General features: G+C 37.4%; 1 protein-coding gene across 2 annotated transcripts; it reads left to right on the top strand.

Moving 5' to 3' along the window:
- The first annotated feature begins 453 nt into the window (after positions 1–453).
- Positions 454–23,963, top strand: LOC132704840 (uncharacterized). Of its 2 annotated transcripts, none has more exons than XM_060675117.1 (11): positions 454–617; positions 14,692–14,847; positions 14,907–15,169; positions 16,785–16,889; positions 16,949–17,116; positions 19,169–19,415; positions 19,476–20,061; positions 21,001–21,191; positions 21,381–21,551; positions 22,995–23,192; positions 23,621–23,963. In XM_060675117.1, the coding sequence occupies exons 2-11, from the start codon at positions 14,769–14,771 to the stop codon at positions 23,698–23,700; spliced, it is 2,088 nt and encodes a 695-aa protein (XP_060531100.1). In that variant the 5' UTR covers positions 454–617; positions 14,692–14,768; the 3' UTR covers positions 23,701–23,963. The 2 variants fall into 2 exon arrangements, with proteins under 2 accessions (XP_060531100.1, XP_060531099.1); XM_060675116.1 differs by having other exon boundaries at positions 16,937–17,116.
- Positions 23,964–24,779: the final 816 nt, after the last annotated feature.

The following is a 24,779-nucleotide window of genomic DNA, read 5'->3' as shown; positions in this document are numbered from 1 at the left end:
AACCTATTATACAGGGTGTTCCCGATATTCCGTGCCATGTAAGAAATGGATTGGGTGCGATCAAATTTCAGCAAGTATTTTCGAAAGAATTTTTGATTTTTTTTTGCTCTTTTGGCTTCCAGATAAACATGGCGATTTTGGAACCGCGAAACGCGGGAGATCCTGGACTGAAGTTGAATAAAAAGCAATCAAAGACACATCGTACAAAAAAAATCAAACCATAGGCAAAGATTTTACAAAGGTGCACAGTTCTTAAGTGAGACACCCTGTATATCTGAAATTACGTTGGTAAACTAACCAAAGTATCGTACGGCTAATAAAGCCTCGAGCTGTGAAGAACGTCGGTCGAGCTAAGACGTACGACATCTATCCGACGCAGGCGAAGCATATCCGCGCATCTGGTGCAACCGGCTAGCCCCTCCGAAGTCAGACTTATATGATTCCACGTTTTACACACTAGTTGCTGGCGTAATTCCGCGGAGAGGAGGTGGGCATACGAGGCTACGCTCCGCTAGTTACGAACGCGATTTCCAAACAAAAAAACTGACGTCGGATTGAAATTGTGTTATAGTGGGTGTCGTGTGTGTGTGTGTGTGTGCGTTCCAAGAAAAAACTATGTAAGTACGATCGGTTTGATACGACACCGACGAAGGCTTCTTCTGGTTAAATTTCGAACAATACTAACGGTAAATCACCGGTGTTGTTATTATATCTGATGTTCTTCCTAGTTTGGTATCATTTATTCGTCGACGTAAATATTGTCCAATGTTTAAGTTTTACCAAAATAACAACATCTACGGAATTATTACTACTATTTACAAATCGTCTGGATATTTAAGAAATGAAGCTGACGCGTAATTATTTATTTTTTTGTTGTTTTTCGATACATGACGATGCGAAATATCGTCCATTTTAAATTCTTCCTTAAGTTCGTTGTTAGTTAGGTGACTGTTAAAAATCGATATATAACATTGAGGTGCTAGATACCGCACAAGAAAATCAAAGTGGAAAAAATGTTCAGCTCCTATAGACGGAACCGCAAATCTATCAAAGATATAATTATAAAAAGTGCCAAGGGGCAATTTGTTTAAAAAATTGGAGGTATCGGAAAACATAACCAAGGAAGTTGAAGAAAATTATAAAACAAGATTGCTTTCGAAAAATTTAAAGAGTCCAAATGCGGGTGCTGTGCAAAGACTTACCGAACGTGGAAGTACATGTAGTCCAAAGTACTATGGCGATAACCATCTAGCTAGATGGAAATAATATACGCCAAAAACGTGTGAAGAAAACAAAAACCAAAGGATTCAGTGTCAGTTGCTCCTGATATTTTGCAGAGAATAAACGCTACCACCTCAGATGATGTAGAGCAGTGGAAACATTTCCAATATATCTTCGAGAATGTTGTAGAACTACCTTTATCAAAAATTTACAAAAAATCATCACGCCATGTCATTTTATAGCCTATATGTCGCTCCCTCAAAAGCAAAATTAAAAACATGTTACTTTTTATTTAATTTTGTTGTTGTGCAATTTCTGTTGTCTCAATAAAAAAAGATTTCGGTTTGTATTTGGAGTTACGGCAAATTGTTTGAAATTCTTACGATGCCCTTTCATTATATTTTATTAACATTGCTTCGAAAAGCCACGTTCTAAGCCGTTATGTGATTTGTTTTTATAGTGTTTATCACTTCCCTTTCTTTGTGCTCGTTCTTCTGCATCTAATCTCTTGAGAGTAGTCAGATTGGTTATAAATTACCTCACTAAAACGTAAGGTAAAACGATAGGTATTTATTTAGGCTCCCATTCGTGATGACTCATCGAATGTTTACGTATTTACCTGTCATTTTTTGTGCGCCGCGAGTGGCGTTTGAAATAACCGGCCTTCGCGTTGTCCCCTAGCGTCTAAATCGCGGTTATTAAGTCAAAATGAAAGAAAAAAAGAACGGAAACGACCGTAGATACTCTTTTAAAGCCGCGATGACATTTCACAATAAGCCAAGGCCGTTTGTTCACCCTATTAGAGGCGCACCCCTCGTGGGAAAGTAACAGCTGCTTTCGGGGTGGGTTAGTCACCCGTGTGTGGCGGAAAGTGTGTCAAGAAAAAGACGAGCATGCCGGCGAGTAGGGACAATAAGGGTAATTCGGAATAGGTTGGTGATTTTCATTTGGATTTTTTCAAATATCTCCTCTGCGTCTTCTGGTTCAAGAATTTTTTCTGTCTTTTAAACGGTTTTTGAAAAATGGTATTTTTTGCAGACCCTTGCACGCGTGATTTTTAATTTTTTTTAAATACTTCCCGATCCCCCAGCCCCCCCCCCATTTTTAATAGGCTCCGTCACGGGGCAAAGCTGTACATATGTACTAAATGTGAAGCCGATTGCTTCAAATTTCGGACACTTATCGTGTTTCATAGCAATGTCCAAAAAACAGTCGAAAAAAAGATGGATACCGGCGTCGGATCAGGGCCATTTCTTATAAGCTTATGTTTTTCGTGGAGGGATATCATCCGTTCGCTTGTTGAACTCCGACTGGAATCCTGCAGACGTTTCGCCAAAATCTCACTTGGCATCTTCAATGCTCGCGCTCCGAAAACAGTTCGAACACTGGGAGGTTATCGGCGGTGCGTGCGGTATTTATACCCTGCGCCGGAGATGGTAACGGTGCTGCTTGTGCGTGGGGGGAGGTGGCTCCGCCCCCTGAATTGTCGCGTTGTTAATTTCGCCCGATCGTAGTTGCGATGTCCCCGTTGGCTGCTGCGCATCGCTCTGCTGTTTGATTATCGTTCTCCACGTGTTGGATAAATGCAGAGCGTCGTCTCTCGTATTGAGCTGTCCGGACTTTTCTATTTCGATGGCCTCTCGTATAGTCCTAGTCCTAAAATCAGGAATATTAGCTATTTGTTTGCAAGTGCCGAAATCAATTTTATGGCCTGTCTGATGTTGGTGCTGAAACAAAGCAGATGTTGTTTTTTTGTTTCTTATGGCTAAACGATGTTCCTCGAGCCTGGCAGAAATCCTTCCGTTAGTATGTCCCACATACGTCAGGCTGCACGATCCGCATGCTACACTGTATACTCCTTGGTTTTCCAGAGTAATTTTTTGTTTTGGGTTTCTTAGTATTGCTCCGATGGTATGGTCAGGTTTGTATGCCGTTGATATATCGTGTTTCCGTAATATTCGGCCGATTTTGTCAGTAACCCCCTTGATGTATGGCAGGACAGCGATCGATCTTCGTTGGGTCTCGTCCTGCACTCTCTGCTGCGGCTGTTGTTGTTTACTGATTGCCTTGCTGATGGTGCGCCTTTGGTATCCGTTTTGTCGAAGATAGGTACTAATTTTCTTCAGTTCTTTATCTCTGTTCCTCTCGTTTGTGAGCCTGAAGGACCGAGCAATTAATGTATTTGCCACTGCCTGTATCTGTGATGGGTGGTGATGAGATTTAGCGTTCAGATATCTATTAGTGTGTGTTGGTTTTCTATAGACAGTGTGTTCCAAGTGTCCATCTTCGGTCCTTGTGATGTGCACATCTAAAAAGGGCAGACTGTTATCCTCTTCAAGTTCTATTGTAAATTGAATCCTTGGGTGAATGGAATTCAGATGATCTAGGAATTTCAAAAGCTCCTCCTTGCCAAAAGGCCATACAACAAATACGTCGAACATTTACGATTCGGAAATTGAATTGAGGTGGCTTTTATGAAAATCCATTTAACAATATATATATATATATATATATATATATATATATATATATATATATATATATATATATATATATATATATATATATATATATATATATATATATATATATATATATATATATATATATATATATATATATATATATATATATATATATATATATATATATATATATATTTTTTTTTTTTTGTTAAATGGATTTTCATAAAAGCCACCTCAGTTTAACACTCGGAGCGCTTTTTTTCGATGTATAGAACTTTAAGTTGCAATAAAACAACGATGTATTATTCGATTGACATGAATTTTATTTATCCGAAAGATAATCTTGTGGCATTACATTTTAAAAATAATTTCTGCCATATGACCGCCACGGCTGGCGCAGATGTAGTCCAATCTGGACGTCCAATTTTCGGTGACTTTTTCCAACATTTGTGGCCGTATATCGGCAATAACACGGCGAATGTTGTCTTCCAAATGGTCAAGCGTTTGTGGCTTATCCGCATAGACCAATGACTTTACATAGTCCCACAGAAAGTAGTCTAGCGGAGTTAAATCACAAGATCTTGGAGGCCAATGCACAGGTCCAAAACGTGAAATTAGGCGGTCACCAAACGTGTCTTTCAATAAATCGATTGTGGCACGCGTTGTACGACATGTTGCGCCGTCTTGTTGAAACCACAACTCCTGGACATCATGGTTATTCAATTCAGGAACGAAAGAGTTAGTAATCATAGCTCTATACCGATCACCATTGACTGTAACGTTCTGGCCATCATCGTTTTTGAAGAAGTGCGGACCAATGATTCCACCAGCCCATTAAGCGCACCAAACAGGTAGTTTTTCTGGATGTAACGGTGATACACTTGTATGCGGCAGTTTTGTTTGTTGACGTAGCCATTCAACCAGAAGTGCGCTTCATCGCTAAACAAAATTCGACGAATCTACTACTTGATGAATTCGTGATGAATTGCCAAACCAAACTGAGAATAAATCACTTGACAGCTGTTAAATCGGTCACCAACTGGAACAGTAATGCCAACTTAAAGTTCTATACATCGAAAAAGAACACCCATTAGTAGCAGGTAGTTTGTATATATTACATTTGATAAATTGTCGAAACAATGGTCATGTGAATATATATAATTTCCTGAAAATCTGAACTTTTAGTTCTTATTTATTTTGCAAAAAGCCCTTATACTATCCTTCAGCTCTTCTACAGTGTTAACCAGACTTTTAAGATGACCCCATAAGAAAAAGTCCAAACTATTTAAAACTGGGGACCTAGGGGGCCACGGTTAAGGTACGCATATGTACATATACGTTAATATTACACTTTCTTCAAATGCAGTGCGAAATTTCGCGCGTTTGAAACACTGCGAGACCTTTTTAAAAATAAAACACCTGCGTTACGTTATATCAGCGCCGAACAATTACTGCAAAACGTTAGTTTTGTATACGGCTGCGAGCTAGTCCAGTCCAGATAATAAATTTCAAGAATGTATTATTTTCCTAGCGGCATTCGAAAATAAACGTAGCTTCGTGAAATACGGGGGACCTTCGATCGGTACGACTGATCTATAGCACGGCGCAAAATTTTCAAAAACAGTTTACTTTCTTTACGGCGTTGCGTAAGATTATCGGCTTGTCCATTGTTCTGCACTGTACCACTACGACACCGAAGAAAAGTGTGTTTTATTTCACAACAAAAAACTATAAGGTTGTTCGGAAAGTCATTTCGTTTTTTCCCGTCGGAGGACTTAATTACATTTTTTCGAAACCAACTTCACGCTTAAGCCGCATAACCATTATATGTCTTGAGAGCTGATATTGCAAGGCTTGTGTGTGAAAAAGTTCTATTAATTCTACGCAGTAGTTTTTGGTTGGTGCCCTTTTAAATATGGAGAGCAATAAGCAGCATTTTCGTCATATTTTACTTTTTTACTTCAGAAAAGGTAAAAATGCTGTCCAAGCGAGGAAAAAATTGACGGATGTGTATGGAGAAGGCGTGTTAACAGTACGCCAGTGCCAGAACTGGTTTGCAAAATTTCGATCCGGCAATTTTGATGTCGAAGATGCACTACGGTCTGGAAGGCCGGTCGAAGCTGACAAAGATGCGATAAAGGCATTAGTCGATGCGAATCGGCGAATAACCACACGAGAGATCGGTGAGAGATTAAATTTGTCGAATTCGACTGTTTATGGCCATTTGAAAGGCATGGGCTTAACCTCGAAGCTCGATGTGTGGGTGCCCCATGTCCTTACGTAGCGAAATTTGTGTCGTCGCGTTGACGTGTGTGATTCGCTCCTCAAACGTCAAGAAAATGATCCATTTTTGAAGCGGCTTATTACTGGGGACGAAAAATGAGTTGTATACAACAATGTTAAACGCAAGAGGTCATGGAGCAGAAACCGGCTCAAAGCGTGTCAAAAGCCAACATTCACCAAAAAAAGGTGATGCTCTCCGTTTGGTGGGATGTCAAAGGAATCGTTTTTTTTTTTGAGCTTTTGCCGGACAATACAACGATTAATTCAGAAGTCTATTGTCATCAACTGGACAAATTGAATGATTCACTTAAAGAGAAGAGGCCCGAATTAATCAACAGGAAGGGTGTAGTGTTCCACCGGGATAATGCGAGACCTCCCACAAGTTTGGTCACTCGCCAAAAACTTTTACAGCTTGAATGGGACGTACCGCAACATCCACCATATTCTCCAGCTCTGGCGCCTTCCGACTACTATTTGTTCCGGTCCCTGCAAAATTTTTTGGATGGCAAAACCTTTACCTCAAATGAAGATGTCAAAAACCACCTGAACCAGTTTTTCGCCAGCAAGGACCAAAACTTTTATGAGAGGGGAATTATGTTACTGCCAGAAAGATGGCAAAAGGTGTTGGACCAGAATGGCCAATATATAATTTAATAAAATATTTACTCATTATACGAAAACTGTCTTTCATGTTCCCCAAAAAAAACGAAATGGCTTTCCGAACAACCCAATACTATCAATAACATGAAAAAAAAATCTACGGATTGTTAAAAAACAAATGTTTCAATTCATGTTTGCAGATGATAAATTGGTCAAATTTTTGCGATTTTCACAAAACGATCAGTAATGTAATGTAGTTAATGTAATTAATTTTTGGTATAAACCATTTGAGTGGCATAAACACCGTCTATGATGACTGATTCCCATCTTGGCGACAGGTTAAGACTCTTAGGTTGCTTATGGATTTAGAATTTTAGTTTTATCGAGTAAAATGTTTTGTCCGGTTTCGAGATTGTGTTCGGAAACTGCTGATGAGTTTATTTGTCTTAGTCTTCGTCCGGTCTCTCCAATGTATTCTTTGCCGCATATGCATGGAATGCTGTAAACTCCTGGCAACTCAAATGGAATTTTGTCTTTGAGGGACCGAAGATATTGAGGGGTTTTTGGACAAGTGGTAAATCTGGTTTTGACGTTATATTTCTTCAGAACTTTTGATATGTGGTCAGTGATGTTTTGAATGTAAGTAAGGACAACAGTAGCAAGTGTGGGATTGCTTTCCGTTTCATTGCTATTGGAAGGACTGTATTGTGTGATGGAACGCTTAATATCTTTAATGTGGAATTTATTAGAGAGAAGATCAGAGGCAAAAATATAATAATATATTTTCCAGAAATGTTTGACTTGAATACAAGGTGATTCAAAAACACGTGGGAAACCAAGTTTATATTGTTTTTAGTGGGTCGCTATGTATATCATTGCATCATTAGTGCGTTTTCGAATTTGTGGCTATTTTTTCGTAAAAAATGTTTAATACGCTGTACTTATGTGACAAACTGTTGCTTGTGTATTTTAACCTAAAAGTGCGAGGTGCATTGCGTATTTATTTTATTTTAAACTTAATGTAAACTTTATTTTGTAAATGCCCAAAAAAAATTGTTCACCGAAACAAACGGTCACTAACTTGATTAATATTTCAACAACACTAGAACTGTAAATATTTTTTCTATATTTTTCTTTTGTTTTTATTTTTAAATTATTTATATTGATATTCTTTTCACCATAGTTGAAAGTCTTTCATTAGTAAAAGATCAGAACGAATAGAAAACGCCTTAATAGGGAAGTACAATATCTTACTCTCTCAACATTAAGAACCATATTTTGTCTCACAATATTTTTTTTTAAAATGCGTATTAATTTTACAACGTATTTTTTGAAAATGCGTTTTTATACATTTCCTATGCTGTAAAATCGCATTATTTCGTAATAAAGTACAATTTGTTGTAAATTTCATTTTAAAATTTAAAAAGTATTTTTTTTAGTGATGAAAGAATTCAATGCAAAGGTTTTTTGTTTTCATTTCAGTTAAATATACCAAAGAAAAAATAAGTATTGGTAACTATGGTTATCAATAAGATAGTACGTAGTACTAAATGTTAAAAGGCACTAGTAAACTGACATTTCGTGCAGCGCAGATAAACTTATTTCATCACTTTTGATTGGTACGTTAAAACAATGGCTTTGGCCGCATACGCATTCTCGCGAACTTGTATAACGGCCCCCGTAATGCGATCGTTGCCTTTGTATAAATAGATGCTTGTGCAACGGTGACATTTGACACTGCGGATATCTTTTCGGTATTTTTAGAAATGCGCTCATTGATTTTTCAGTTGTTTGTTCGATTGGCAGTGTTCTTTTCGTCGTTCAAAGTCCGTTTCGGAAAGTTCTAGGGTAATATAACGTGGTTAGAAAAAAGCGGATCGAATTGAAACGTCTAAACTTCGGATTGTCATGAGCGCAGGCATTAAGAAAGCCTTAATGGCAACCCATTAACGGCCCAAATTACGTAACTATATTTGGGTATCGAAACGTACGTGCCTGACGTGTGACATCAGATTTATTAATGTTACGTTGGTACAGGGCGGTCCATATTGGAGGGGCCTCTATGGCTTTAAGTATATGCAGCATAGATAGCCCAAAACTAATATGCTTGAAAACCGCATCGTTTCCGAGATACAGGATGACTCTCAGGAATGTGCGATTTTAAAGGCCCTCTATAACTTTTTTGATTTTAAGAAAAGAGTTTTGGGTCTTCTTGGCATTTATTTAGGTACCACCTGTGCATACCTTGAAGCTAAATATCGGGCCTAAACTTCTGTTTTTTAAGCACCCGCACGACATTGCTGCGTGGAATTCCAGAGTTTCTCTCCATAGTCCTGATGGAAGTATCCGGGTTAATTTCTATTTCTCCCAGAACTGTTAGTTCTTTCATCATCTCTGGCTAGCCTTCTATACGTCCTACGTTCTTGTATTTTTGACTTAAAAAATATTTTTGAACTAGGTTACCTTCTTTCCGGACATCTCTGGAAATATAGATTTAACGCCGTCTGTCGATTTTCGTTACTTTCATTATAACATTTTATCATGTTCAAAGTTTTCAAACATTTTTATAGCTTTTGACTTTTGACACTTGGGCTCGAGTATCATGGCAATTGTTTACCTACAATGGTAATTAATAAAAATTGCAAATACTTTTTTAACTACTTAATAAAAATAGGTGTATGGCACATCGTTCGACAGGAAATTTTATTATAAAACTATTTTTTTAAGTAACTTTGTGTTATATCCCGACTTTAAGACAAAATCTATGCTACAGGACGGCTCACCGCGTTTTTGAACGAAAAATGAAAAGGGTCCGGGAAAAACTTTTAGCAGAGTATTATTACTTTCGTGAAATCGAATTTTTTCCAGATTTTCGACTGTTTTTCGGACAATGCTACGAAACACGATAAAATGGAGTCTAGTTGCCTGACGGCGCCTATTGTTAATAAGTGGGCCGTTTTTTTTTTAATCCATGCCCTCAATTTACTTTAATTTATGATTAAAGGCTCATGTTTGTGATCTTTATTATAGGCGGTGTCAAAAAAACCCTGGTAAACCGAACAAGCTAAATATTTCATGATACATTTTTACTAAAATTGTGGACTACTGTAAAAGTTGTTCACCCTCCATATCTATTGTAGGAAAAAAATAGTAAATCATCGTGCTCCGTCTAAACCCGTATACGGAATTTTTGGTTGAATGTTCCTTTTTGTTAGCAGCCGAAAACAACTGTTAACCGGATATTTAGACGAATCCAACTACAAGGCCTGACCCACATTTCTCATCCATTAGTGTGTATCGCGTAAACTTTATTTGAGTCGGGTGACATCATCATCGTCTTGTCTTCATTTGGTTTCGTGCCAACAGTTGACCGACTGGCGATAAAAGATATTTTGAGATAAACCTCGAAGAAATCCTCTTACGCATTTTGCATATTTTGCGATTCACTACTTTTCAATACACTTTAATCGCGATTTCCTTAATAAACAACGGCCTCGAGAAGTTTTCGCAAAATCGCACGAAAACACGGAATACTTCTTCTTTTTTACGGGCAAGTCTACTTTCGACAGTCGCCCATCCTAAAAGTCGCGTCATGCGTATTAACAAAGGTCCTTAATGTTTTAGGTTAAATAACCACAGAATACTAAGGGTTAAGGATTGCCAACTGAGCATGAAAACTTGGGAACACGGAGAATAAATAAAACACGGAAAATGATATTACATAAAACACAAATAAAACTGAAAAGACGGCCGTAACGTTCTATATAACAATGCATCTAACTCCCAATCAAAATAAAACATAACAACTTAACAATTTTGAACACTTATACGTTAATGTACAACACTCTGTAAATTTGCAAGAATTCGTATGTTCTTAAAATGTTTCCGCAATAGGGATTTCCACTATTTGTAGGTTTATGATTATGAAGCAAAATAAAAGCCATCACTATGAAATGCATAATCCAGAAGTTCGTATCGATGCTTCTAAAATCACGCAACTAGCACTGAGTATAGAACATTATGGTTAGCGAATTCTAACCGAAATCAACCTACCTGTTTTGTAGACGTCTTTAATTTCTCACAGCATAATCCCTATAAATGCTCCTAAGTAAATTGATATTCTAAAATCTACATCTAAAATATTCCAATGGGGAAGAAACTATAAAAAAATATTAACAGTCACAGTTATTATTATCATTCTTCACTTTTAGTGGGAGAGTCAACCCTGGCCGCTCGCCCATAAAGGGAGTCACAGTTAAATGAACAGTATTTTCAGATGTCATTTTAAGTAGGAAGGCGATTTTTTACTGTGGCCCGGACAACTACTGTTTCGCGTCATATTTACGAATGCCCTAAGCAAGCATAAAGACGACTTTTTTACCGTTCCTATTCCATTAATGTCAAAACTGTCTGTCACGGACCATACATCGCACTACCATAGTTAAAATGATTTAAAAACGAGTCGGCCTTAGTGGCATTTTATTTATAAATAATAATAAAATGAATTATGTATAAATAATGATTTAGTGCGTAATACAGACGAAACTCGTCATATAAATAGCTTTCATGGGGTAGTGTTACGAAATGCCATTAACCTATATCGGTACAACATTTTAAAATTTATATAAAACTTGCGTACGTGTGGTGTGTGGAACCGGCTGGGCGTGACGTAATAGGAAAAAAATTCACGGCCAGTTTCATACGTATTTGTGGAAATGAGATCACGAAGTGATTCATAATAAAAACGAAGAAGAAGTCGGCTTTTCGCTTAACTTAATCACACGAAGCGCTGCAAGATACTGACTCGAATGTGTACTTATATTTAATCGCATTTCCGAAATTAGTCACGTTACAAAGAAAAGTTGGCCGACGCAACGGAGATTCATTGTCACGTGGTACTCGTACGTGGCCAGACGTGTCGGATTATGAATATTTTAAAGCTTAATTAATAAATAAAGCTTATTCGCAGGAATCTAATATAGAATCACTAGAAAACGAAAGCACGCAAACTCTGTATCAGAACAGACTAGAATTAAAAATGGAAGAAAACAAAATAAAACATAACGATGATGTAGAACAATGCTGGAAAAAATAACAAACAACGTACTGACAGCTTCAAGAGAAGCACTTGGAACAAGAAAGATAAATGTAAGTAACAAAAAAGTCAACAAACCCAGGCTCGCAGAAGAGGTAAAAGTCATATGCAAAGAAAAAAGAGACGCATAATTAAAATATAGAAGCAGCGAAACACCAGAAGAACACGCAAACTACATAGCAACAAGAAACAGGGTGAATGCAAGGTTAAAAACCATCAAAGAGGAAGTCAGAAAACAGTGTGGAATCTATTACGATCAACTAAAAGACTATACAACTCAAAAGAAAATACTGCTCAAGACAAAACAGAAACAAATTGGATAATAACAGAAAACCACGTGGAAAACGCAATACGAGCACTGAAAAAACGAAAAGCACCAGGAGAAAACACGATCACAAACGAACAAATTAAATATGGAGGACCAAAACTAATAAAGGAAATAACAAAATTTTTCAATAAAATAATCAAAGAAGAAAAATATGGTCTGTTCATAGATATAAGAAAGTGACCTATTGCTTTTGAATGAGATTATCCAAGGATGGTCACATTAACATACAATGCAACCAGATTATTACCTAAAGTTTCGGAATTTAAATTCAGGTAAAATTGTGGTCCGTAATAGAAAATAATTTTATATCTACCTTTGGTTTGGTGTACTACTTACTTTAAGTTTATTAGTAATCATTGTTATTTCGTGTGCAAAATAGTGCGAGTCTAGTGTATCTCAGGAGATGCTCCCGCCCAAATGTAGAAAACACTATTCTATTGAGACTAAGGAAATTATAAACAATGATTGACTCTCATTGAACGCGGTGCCAGCAAGCAAGCGTATTTGAAAGAAACGGCCACATTGACACATGGGTTTTAGATATAAAAAAATTGACAAAAGGCAAGTTTTAATGGAATCTTTTAGAATTCGGAAATGGCGACTGGAATATCTAGAAAAAATTAGGATATACAGAGAACAGCAAAGGCCAATTATTTACTTGGATGAAACCTGGTTCGACACTTATGATACCCCGGAAAAGGGTTGCGTTGACTCAAGTGATAAGTGTAAAACAATGGCGCCATCAAAAAGAAGTAAAAAAAATAACTATTTTGGACTTTCTCTCGAAAAATATTAAAGATTCTTCTCTGGATTACCATGAAGACACCACCGCTGATTTATTTGAAAGTTGGTTTAAAACCAAACTAGTTCCAAACATTCCTCCTAATAGCATCATTGTAATGGACAATGCAAGTTATCACAGTAGATGACTAAAACTCCTTCCTCATGTAACACAAAAGCAACAATCCAAAACTACATGTATAATAACAACATTTATTTTCACAAAGATTATACCAAAAAGCAATTAATTGAGGTTCTACAAAGCTTGAATCTACAAAAGGAATACGTCTGTGGTCATGCAAAAAATCTAGGGCATACAGTTTTAAGGCTTCCACCTTACCACTGTACATTTAATCCCATTGAACATGTTTGGTTGAACTGAACTGAACTGAACTGAAATCTACCATTCGTCGAAACAATGTTTTCCCCGTGTTAACTCCAATGTCCTCAAACTTATAGAAACCGAAGCTTTTAACATCCCTCCACAAGGTTGGGCAAATTCTGTTAAACATATATAAAAAACAGAAGAATCGTATATCTATTTTGTAAATAATATAGAACAAATATGATTAGAACAGGCGATGATAGCGATAGTGATACTGATATATTAGGCAATAAAAATAATTTGTAATTTTATTTTAGATTTAAACATAAATACATACATAAATAAATAAATATTGTTTAGTATCTTTCCTAGCAAAACCACAAGTAATTAAATTCTAAGCAAAGTACGGACCTGTTCGGTCATATTTCATTCTTACAGCTTGCCCGGGTCTTTCCTTAATTCGTATCAGTTAGTCACTTACTTTTATCCATGAACAGACTTTTATATTTCGGGATTTGTCATAAAAAAACTATATGCTACCAACAAATAAGACAAAATATTCACCCTGATGATCAATACACTTTTGCATTCGATAAAACCAATCATCAAAGCACTTTTCCCACATCGAATCGGGCAACTCCAAAACATGCTTTTTAAACGCAACAGTCGCTTCTTCTGGTGTCAAAAATCGTTGCCCACGTAATTTATTCTTAATGTATGGGAATAAAAAGAAGTCCTTAGGTGCTAAATTAGGACTATGTGGTGGACGGCTCATCGAATCGACGTTTTTAATGCTCAAAAAGTTCTTTGTTTGCACTGATCAGTGATAGCTAGCATTGTCGTAGAATTGACTGTTTTACATTTTACCAAAGAAACAATTGCAACGTTGCCAGTTGTCCTGAAAAAACAGACTACCATTTGTTTCGAGGTGCTTCTTCGCGCACGAACAACTTTTGTGCGTTTTGTCTCATTCTGAAAGACCTACACTAACTACATCTGTCACGATATCATAGACGTATAGCCTTTTTTTCATATGATGTCAAATTGTGTGGAATGTTCATGCAAAATTGAATGTATGCTGGTCCCACTAATGGCCAAAGATACCTCAATCTCATGGTAAGTCGCATGGCGATCCTGCAAAATCAGTTTCGGCACTGCATCAATGTTTTCTTGGACAACCACCGATTTTGGGCCACCTTCACGAAATTCGGTGATTTAGATGGTGCTTTAACTTCAACAGCTGAATTGGTTTCATCGATCCATGGTTGTTGAGTTAGTCCACGTCTAAATTGTTGACCTTTCGTAGGGTGGAGAGGAATCGAGATTTGACAGATAACCTCTCACATTTCCATAACTTGACAAATCTTCCCGAGTTTTGAAATAAAATAACCTAAAAAATAGTACTCACCATTTAAAGTATAAGAATTTTGCAGACCACGTGACGCACAAAGGTTTGTTTAGACTAATAGCTTAGCGTCGTTCGCCACTAGATGTCTCCCAGACATGGTTTACATATATTTTTTTTGATGCGCCGCTCATTTTTAAACTTCAAACACACGCGACATATCCACCCATCATTTTTCTTTTCTTCCAGAGACGAACTGATGAAATGTTTGACAGCTTCGGATCGCAGCGATGACAGGAACGACGACTTGACTTGATCGTTACGTAATGGACAAAATGAAGCAATACGCCCAATACAACCCCAACCTCCTCACCCTAAAATGTGTCCTATTTTTGTTCTTCGGGGGTGGGTATCGCCGGAAGATGTTTTTTTTTAGTGAAATCAAACCTCGCGGATCGTTTCAGCGTTGGGGGCCCTTCTGCCGTTCGTGCCTCTCCAAATGACCGATCTCGGACTATCGAGAGACGAAGCCATCATCGTCTCGTCGGTGTCGCCGATTATAGCCCTTTTGGGACCTCTGGTGGCGGCTCCCCTGGCCGATCGATTGGCCGGAGGTTTTGGAGGTTCACCGAGGAGTAAAACTGGCCGCTACCTCACCGTCATGATTTCGACATGTTGCCTCTTGTCGACGATATTTTACTGGCTTTTAATTACCATACCACCCATCGTAAGTGTCATATTTCAATCGCTTCTAGCAAATTTTAAAAAACAAGCTTAGGTGTCGTCCAAATGTCTTACAGTTTATGGTCCATTACAAATACCGTCTGTAGTTCTTACATTTTATTGTCTATTACAAATATCATTTTGCACTTCAGTCGCTCTTAGCAAATGTAAGTTAGACAATAAATTCAGATGTCGTCTGTAGTTATTACAGTTTATTGTCTGTTTCAAATGTCATTTCGATTTTAATTACCGTTCCGCCTATCGTAAGTGTCATATTTCAATCGCTTCTAGCAAATTTTAAAAAACAAGCTTAGGTGTCGTCTGAATGTCTTACAGTTTATGGTCCATTACAAATACCGTCTGTAGTTCTTACATTTTATTCCGCCTGTTGTAAGGGAAATTTTAGGTAACAAGCTTAGGTGTCTTACAGTTTATCGTCTACTTCAAATATCACGGTATACCTTGGTCGTTTCTAGCAAATGTAAATTAAGTAAGAAGTTTAGATGTCGTCCGGAGTTCTTACAGTTGATTGTCTATTACAAACCTGATTTTATATTTCAGTCGCTTATATATTATATAATTATAATAATAATAATTATATATTAATAAAAATAATAAAACTTCTGAAATAAAAACAGTGTGGCGAATACAAAGGCGCGATTCCCGTTCTTTTTATATTTGCGTATGGTGTGTCTCGAAGTATATTCGCCTGATTTTTGACATTTTAAAGTTTTTTAAAAATATAAACACATAAAAAGCACTAGATATATATAAATTAAGTCCCTTTTTTCATTTTCCTTCCCTTTTATTTACACCGTATTTCATCTGCTTCTAGGTCTACCTAATTGAAGCGTTTTTTTTTTGGAAATTCATTCCGCTAATCTCTTTCTCAGTAGTAAACTTTCCTATCATGGTCTAAGAGCAAGAAATGTTTTCTATTTTTCCCATAAGCTTTTTCTCCATTGTCCTAATTTCTGCCGCATAGTAACATTTACAATAGCACTTGCTGACGCTTCGCCATGGTTAAACTGGTTCGCGCCTGCTTTTATGTTGTTTGAGGGGGACGGAGCTAAACAACGTCTCGGATAACTGAATTATATCTGTCCCATATTAAACAAGAAATTTATAACGTATAATTAAAAATCTATTGTAAGCGTCGGAATATAGTCATATTTTGTATTTGATAAAGGCACGGTGTTATAAACTATGAAAATTTTAAGGCCCTTTCAGTTTCTCGTAACTTTATATTTCTTAGGAACTTTTGATATGTAGTCAGGAATGTTTTAAATGTAAGTGTAGGTGGGAATTCTTAATTTTTAATTTACTTTTAAAATTTTTACGTCTTGGTTAGATGCTAGAGATTTTAGAGCTATGCATTCAGGCTTAGGTGGTTTGTATTAACGACAACCGAACAATCGGGTTTTTTACCAATAAGTTAATCAGTCATCCGAGACAGTGTTAATGCCCGCTCCATTAGATCCGTCCCCCCTCAGACCGTATATAAGCAGGTACTGAGTAGAACGCGACCCAATTGCAGTCAAGCTCTGAAGAAGCCAACAGGATGATTGGCGAAACGTCAGCAAGTTCGGAGATTTGATACCCACTTGTTGCTAATATAGGTTCGGAGTCCTCCGAGCGTTTCGTTCATGTGCCACGAGAATGGAGGATTTATCCTGCAGGACCGTTGCGGCGCCGAAAGGACCTGCTACGATTGGGTGCAAGGGGTGCGTTAAACGCAATTACACGATGTTTACCTTCCAGCTAAACGCAGTTTTTTGTGCAGCAACGCGGCGCGGTGATGGTCAAAAATTGTATATTCGACTGCAACGCCACGTCCTCTTACAGGGGACAAGTGTCCACTCCGCCGCCGATAGAGGACACCAGTTCCGCAGGGGAGTACAACGATTACGTCTACGATATTGTTAGTGGAGGACTGAACGAACCCGAAATAGTAAGCCATTTCGTAAATAGACCGTGATTAAGTTATTTATCTTCCAATTCTCATTAGTTGATATAATAGAGTTCTATTTGGTATATACGAAATACACAACAATTACTCAATAATGATTTTTATTATTATTTTCTTAAAATTAATAAATACTTTTTATATACCTAAAAATATTAAAAAAAAAACTACTTTCAATAGTAATATATAGATGGATATATGACCGTAATTAAGTTATTTATCTTCCAATTCTCATTAGTTGATATAATAGAGTTCTATTTGGTATATACGAAATACACAACAATTACTCAATAATGATTTTTATTATTATTTTCTTAAAATTAATAAATACTTTTTATATACCTAAAAATATTAAAAAAAAAACTACTTTCAATAGTAATATATAGATGGATATATGACCGTAATTAAGTTATTTATCTTCCAATTCTCATTAGTTGATATAATAGAGTTCTATTTGGTATATACGAAATACACAACAATTACTCAATAATGATTTTTATTATTATTTTCTTAAAATTAATAAATACTTTTTATATACCTAAAAATATTTAAAAAAAAAAACTACTTTCAATAGTAATATATAGATGGATATATGACCGTAATTAAGTTATTTATCTTCCAATTCTCATTAGTTGATATAATAGAGTTCTATTTGGTATATACGAAATACACAACAATTACTCAATAATGATTTTTATAATTATTTTCTTAAAATTAATAAATACTTTTTATATACCTAAAAATATTAAAAAAAAAACTACTTTCAATAGTAATATATAGATGGATATATGAGGATACGAATTATACAGAATTATTAATATGCAAATCTTAAGTTTTGGGCTTAAAAATTTTTAAATTTAAGCAAATGGATAGGGTATAGGGGGCTCGAATTTTTTAAATATTAAACAAAAATTTAGTAGGAGTTTTTGACCCCTCCCCCTTGAAAAAATAAATTAAATAAAATAAAAAAATTGGCAAAGAAGCGTGTGGTGGTTTAGCAGGGAGTGTAAAAAGACAAGCTTATCGTGCTACTTTCCTTTTTTCAGTAGGCCCAAAGTTCTTTAAAAAAAAATACCAACCACGATTCGAACGCTTAACTACAATAAAAATACTCGCCAATTTCATATAAATAATAATAACATAAATAATAATGAAATTTGTTTTATAATAATAGTTGGTATTATTATTTTAAATTATCACTGATAAACCCTTCAATGCAGTTCGAGACGCTCGGCAGCGCGGCGCTTCCGCAGCGCCCGGCGCGCTGTCATAAATTTCATTTTGTTTAAACTAATGACGAACAGTGAAATTTTCTTCCGAAACCTTAAACTTAACCGTGTAAAACATGTGACCGATTTTGTTTTACCAGGAAATCAGTTAAATTTTCATTTGTTAACTTAAAAGTTAGTTAACAATACGAAAATTTCATATATTTATCTCTTACGATTGATTTTTAATCCATTTGTTATTTAAAAGTGCTTAAAATTTTCATTATAAAAAAAATGTTAAAATCAAAATTTTAAAAAATCGTTTTCCATCATAAGTACTTATAAAAAACATATATAGATTAATTTTTTATGATCAAGTGGTAGATGGGGGTCCACTTGACGTGATCTTACTCAAATTTAAATGCATTATATTTATATTCTTTCAAAACTGAGTGGATCATCTCCGAGAAATACCTGTCTCTTCTTATAAATCTAGTAATAGAGGAAACTGGATGTGCTTCATAGAATCCTAAGATGTTTGCCTTATTTTCTTCATTTAAAACATTATGATTATGTTATTATATTAATAGCTCCACCCCCCCCCCCCCTGCAACAATATAAAAGCAGGTACAGAGTAAAATGCGAGCCAATTTCAGTCAAGCTCCGAAGATTGGGCGAAACGTTAGCTATTTCGAGTCAACAAACAATGACGCCGGAAGAATCCAGAAGAAGTTTCTTTGAAAAAACAAAACCTTCATTTTGTTTTTCCGTTTACCTCGATATCTTGAAAAACGAAAAGGTTACAGCCAATTAAAAATATCTCTTGTAGCCGGGCTCGGCCAACACGGGCGACAATATCTCCGGCATGCTGCAGCCTTACCCCCACATGTGCTACGCGAACGCCAGCGGCGGCACCGTGTGCGAAGTGTACACGGAAGATTCCCTCCCGATCAGGTTTACCCTGGGGCTCCGCCCCTCCGTCGATCACTTATTTAACGACTACGACGCGGAGAATACCACCGAATTGCGAGACAGCTTGGACAACAACACCGACGACACTTGCAAATACCCATTCGGTACGCTATCTCGTATTCGCGGTCGTCACTATTGATAACCTACGATCTTAAACCGCGCAGACGATCAGTTCGGCTGCAGAATACCTGCGAGCGTGGCCGACGAGTTAAAGAAGGGCAACGAAGACTGCCGTCCTATGGTGGTGTGCGAGATACACGACCCTTACAACAACACCGACTCGCTCCTGAGACGATCGCAATGCGGATTCGACAATATCGGTTTCTGGCTGTACCTGACGTTCAAATCGTTGGGCGATCTGTTCGTGGCGGCTGCGGTCGCCCTTCTGGGCACCGCCGTCGTCATAGCGACGAGAGAGACATCTACCGGTCGAGGAGATATCGGCAAGCAGTTCGCCGTTGGTGCGCTGGGTTTGGGTATATTCGCGCCCATAGTCGGGGGCGTTTTCGGCGGACGCTTCTTCGAAGCCATCGTATTCTTCACGGTTCTCCTGGTGCTGGCGGTGCTGATACTGTTAGTCGACAGACGTATGCCCCTGAGCCCACCCGAATGGTGGTGGCACACCAGGTGCGGACTGCTCGCCCTGCCGATGTCTTCCGTCAGGAAATACGGCCCGGAAACGGCCGCATTGGCGGTCGTTTTGCTGCTGCTAGGGGTATTTTGGAACGCCATTGACTCGTTTTTACCGTGGTAAGTGGAACTCCCGGTATATGGGTCTCGGAGCGTATCGTTTTGGCTTTTGACGAGTCGCTATGGTCGGACAAAGCATCAGGGATGATCCTTTTTGGGGTGTCTTCATGATCAACTATTTATCAACCATTATGCTGCAAGTGTCCCCCACTGTTCTATGTACTCCTGTACTGGCTTGTATTCAGTTCAGCTTCCTGATTACCTTTCTCTTAAAGTGTTGGAGACTACTTACCCGTTCAACTAGCTCTCCATTCAAAGTAACGTGCGTGTTCCTATTTTCTTCCATTACTCCATGACTTTAACCCTTATCCCTTCTTTTTTTAATCCTGTTTATTATTTTACTATTTCCTTTCAAATCTTTGCAGGTCCCCTCAGGCATCCCCCACTGTTCTATGTGTTCCTGTCCTGGCTTCACATTTCATTCTGCTCTAATTTGATCATTTCTTGTTGCTTCCTTGACTCCTCTCAGATATTTTATTTCAGAGGCACCCACTTTAGGACAATACTCAATACAATGCCCGTACATCTCCTTTTGAACTTGTTTTGCAATTTTAATTATTTGAATAACAGAGAGCTCAAGCTTCTACCTTGTCTAACTCTTATCCCTTTTTTTTCTAAATCCTGTTTATTGTTTCCTTGCAACCATATCGGAAAATGCTAAATATGCGGTATTTCGTCTCTCTATTATGGGTACCAATGATGTCCTAGCATGGCCTTTGTTTGAGTCCAACAACTCATAGATAGTGATAGGACTAATAAATATATTGATATTATTTTAGCTCCCTTTCCCAAATAGAAACGATCTGGTGCGATAAAGGGATTATATTTTGATTGTCGCATATTGTACTTTTTACCATTTTTCACCATTTTGAACTAACCAACAAAAGCCGAGACGATATACTTCGAGACACACCATACCCCATAGCGTGTGATTCGCAGGCACGTGGTAAAGCTCACGAGTGGTGCTATCAACAGCGACAGCGAAGGACCACTAATCGTCGGTCTCACGATTTCCGTGGGTGCTCTTCCGGCTGTGATATTCTTGTTCTTCGCCGAGACTATAGTCGATTACTGCGGACATTCCAATGTACTGATATTCTGCTTCGTCAATTATATATGCCACCACTTGGGTGAGTATTTTAATATCGAAAAATTCCAGTGGGTTCCCGACCGTTTCCAAAGGATTATTATTATGATCATTACCAAGTTAAGCTTTCGTTCAACGATTTGAGAAATTAAATCCACTGACACACTAAATTTAAAGTAACACCCTGCCAAGATAAATATTGAAAATGGGAGTTAAAACGACACTTTCGCAGCTCTGATGAGTATCGATGAGAATGCGAGACTACTGTTCCTCTGCGAAGCGTTGGAGGTATTCACTTTGCACATGATGTACGTCACGGCGGTTCTCTACTTGCGCCACCTGGTGCCCAGGAAACTAACCGCTTGCGGGCAAGCCCTGCCGGTGATCGCACACTTCTGTTTCGGTAAGTGGTCCCACCTATGTAAGTGCAGTGTTACCAGGAATATACCTCTGAATCGTCCTTAAGAGAAAACGTTAAGAATTTTTGGAAGTTCGTTGACAGTAAAAAGGAAAGGAACTTTGAACCATCGGCGCTTTGGCGACGTGACCTGTTCTGCGGGCGAGAAAATTGTCATTTTATTTGCAAACTATTTTTCGAATATGTATGGTGAACTGTGTCTCTGAAGAGGCACTGCCATCGCTCCACTAAGCTAAACTTGCTTACATTTACAGATTTTCTGCTGCATTCATTGGAAGAGGGGTCTCACGTTCATGCCATTTAAACAGACTTTTCAAATGCATTTGATAGAGCAAATTATCAAATCTTAATAAAAAAAATTGCGAAACATTGGAATCCTTTTGGAATGGTTAACATCGTATCAGGTGTTCCGCAAAGATCACACCTGGGACCCCCACTCTTCAATGTCTATGTGAATGTTAGTGCCTCGTGTTTTCATCACGCATTTTCCCCCCCGAAAATTCTATACGAGAGTCAAAAATGCTGATGACTGTGTAAAAATCTAATCCGATTTAGACAAAAATTAATACGGTTCTTTGGAGTGAGGAAGGCAAATTTGAGGTGGACAATATGGACAAATTGCTACTGTCAAATATGGAGGAGGGAACATAATGAACAAATGATCGATTTCACTATAAAGAGATGCCATTGCAATGATCCGAAACACATAAATGTAGTTGAATGGCCCTCCCACTCGGCAGATCTAAACCCCATTGACCATCTTTGAGATGTCTTGTATCAAGTGATCCCTTTAGGATTATTGAATCATAGTGGTGCCAAATTCCTGGGTAGCAGAAAAGAAATTGATAGCCATTATTATTTTAATATTTTGTGTGTGCTTTAAGTCCGTATAATAAATTGTAGGTGGGGAAATCCATAATCTCAAAACTGCATTATCAAAAAATTTACCTTACATTGAAATACAATTTTTCTAAACAAATGGGCTTGTTTTATAATAGTTCATAATTCTCCTGGTGAAATGGCAAGACATACAGCAAAATGCACGATATTTAGTTTTAGATATTATTAGATAGTCATTAGATATTTAGATTCTTCTTTACTTTTATGGCCAACATTACCAGGACCATTAGGCCAGTCTTCTCGGTAAATGGTGTCTTTCCCTAAGTCCTAGGAGGCCGCCTTAATTAAAAAGGAATTAATGAAAAAATATAGATTGATAAAGCAGGCTTTGAGAAATTTACAGACCAGTTTCATCTAGGTTAGGCCAACCAATGTGACTGTTTGGTTCCAATCACAGACCACAAATACACTACAGCCCATAGTTAAGTGGTTTTACCGTTAGCCAGATCCTCTTGCATCATTTATACCCGAAATGCAGTTACCCAACAATACAAAAACGGCCGTTTTTGAAGAGCAACTTATTTCCAGGTCGTTGCATCGGCGCTCTGTTGGGGGCTATAGCTTACTCGGAAGACGCTTCTAATTTCATCTGCGCCCATCAGTGGTTCGCGGTGGCGGCGACAGTAGTGGCCTTCGCATATTTCGTGGTTTACCACTTTTATTTGAAAACAAAATGCGGAGCTCCGGTCCATCTTCCTCCAGATCCGGCCCCAGCCATTATTCAAAGTAAGTAAAGTTTGGATGACTTATACGCTGAGTGTCGCGTCACGCTTACGAAAAACCTACGCCGTCTTATCCGCGTAACTAGGTTCGAATAATAATACAAATTAATTTTCGGTAATGACTAAATTTGTGAAAACGTAAATAATACGCCCGACAAAATACAACGTATCTCGTCTCCTCGAAATCTAATGCACCACTGCTTATTCAAACATATCGAAAACGCCGCCAAACAAACAACCGAACAAATCGGCAGCAAAAAACAAAACCCTTATCAAAATCTAAAAATAGCACCGACTTTCGCACATGTGATCGGGCCGGCTAAGACCGCATGATAGGATAAAAAAACGGCGGATTTCTTTTCGTGCGTCTCCAACACTGAGATTAACCTTGGTGAGTTGTGTTACTATAGTTTAAACTTTTCCTCGTTACAGGCATGAACGGCAACGGATCTTACACCCCACTGCGAGTGTATCACAACAGCAAGTCGAAAAAAGGACACTTTAGATATTAAGTATAGTTCTAAAGCCACCACATCACCACGAAATCAGATTTTTGTAAATATTTTTATATATTGCAAGTGTGCAGCTTTATCGGTAATATTGCGTTAAGGCTTGTTTATTTTTCGAAAGTAACAGTTTTGTCTTGTTGTATATTTTTATAACCGAATGTTTTGTTTAAATGCTCATATTTAAATAACTAGGTACTTAGGTTACAAAATTACAAACACTTAGGAAACACTGCCTCTTTAATTTTTTAATATTTTGATATGACGCACTGAATGAATAATTTCTATTAATTAAAATGTTGTTGAAATATCCGAGTTTTTCTAACCCGAATTTGTACACAAACAAAAAATCTCTAAAGAATGACTTCGCAACTCACTTTGCTTACTAAGGTATTTTTTTGCGTCTTACGTTTGTCATCAAGTTTACTAACCATTGAGTTATCCGCCGTCATGGGGTGAAAGTGTATTAGACAGTGAAGTAACACTGTGACGTCATATGAATTTTACGTATTCAACCTACATTTATGGTTAGCGAATTTAAAACTTTCGGTTCTGTGCTTTTCAATGGATATCGGTGGATGAGTGCGCGTCGAGTGTAAACCTGTCCATTAAAAAAGAAGAGGATGATTCTGTGCAAAAATACGCGTTCAGTGGACTGTGGTCAAGCGTTCGTAACAAAATGTCTCAATCATATCATAATCATATTTTTCTGTAACTTCGACCAAATTTTTGTCCGAGTGCCCGTCGAAATAAACTTGTTATTTTTACGTATTTTAAGGTCTTCAACTATTCATGATATAACCATTGTGAAAGCGATAAGAGTGAAAGTCATATCATAGTTCCACAAATTTTTCACTACGTCAAGACCAAAACCCTACGTTAATCCCAAATCTAGTTGTTTTTAAATTTCTTACGAAGTTCTTACAGCCCTTTTTTGTATTTTGTGTAGTTAATTACAAAATTCTAAAATGAAAAAACTAAACCAAACAACTCATTACTGCTTAAAATTTGATCTCTTGGACACGGAGCCACTAAGGAAAATTTTGAATCAGTGCTTTTTTTAACAATTTCCTATCAAAATACAT

The sequence above is a fragment of the Cylas formicarius genome, unplaced genomic scaffold (assembly GCF_029955315.1).
Source record: "Cylas formicarius isolate icCylForm1 unplaced genomic scaffold, icCylForm1.1 PGA_scaffold_7__23_contigs__length_41026272, whole genome shotgun sequence".
NCBI classification, from domain to species: domain Eukaryota; kingdom Metazoa; phylum Arthropoda; class Insecta; order Coleoptera; family Brentidae; genus Cylas; species Cylas formicarius.
Note: the sequence above shows the minus strand (reverse complement) of the source record. Positions and strands in the feature narration are given on the sequence as shown.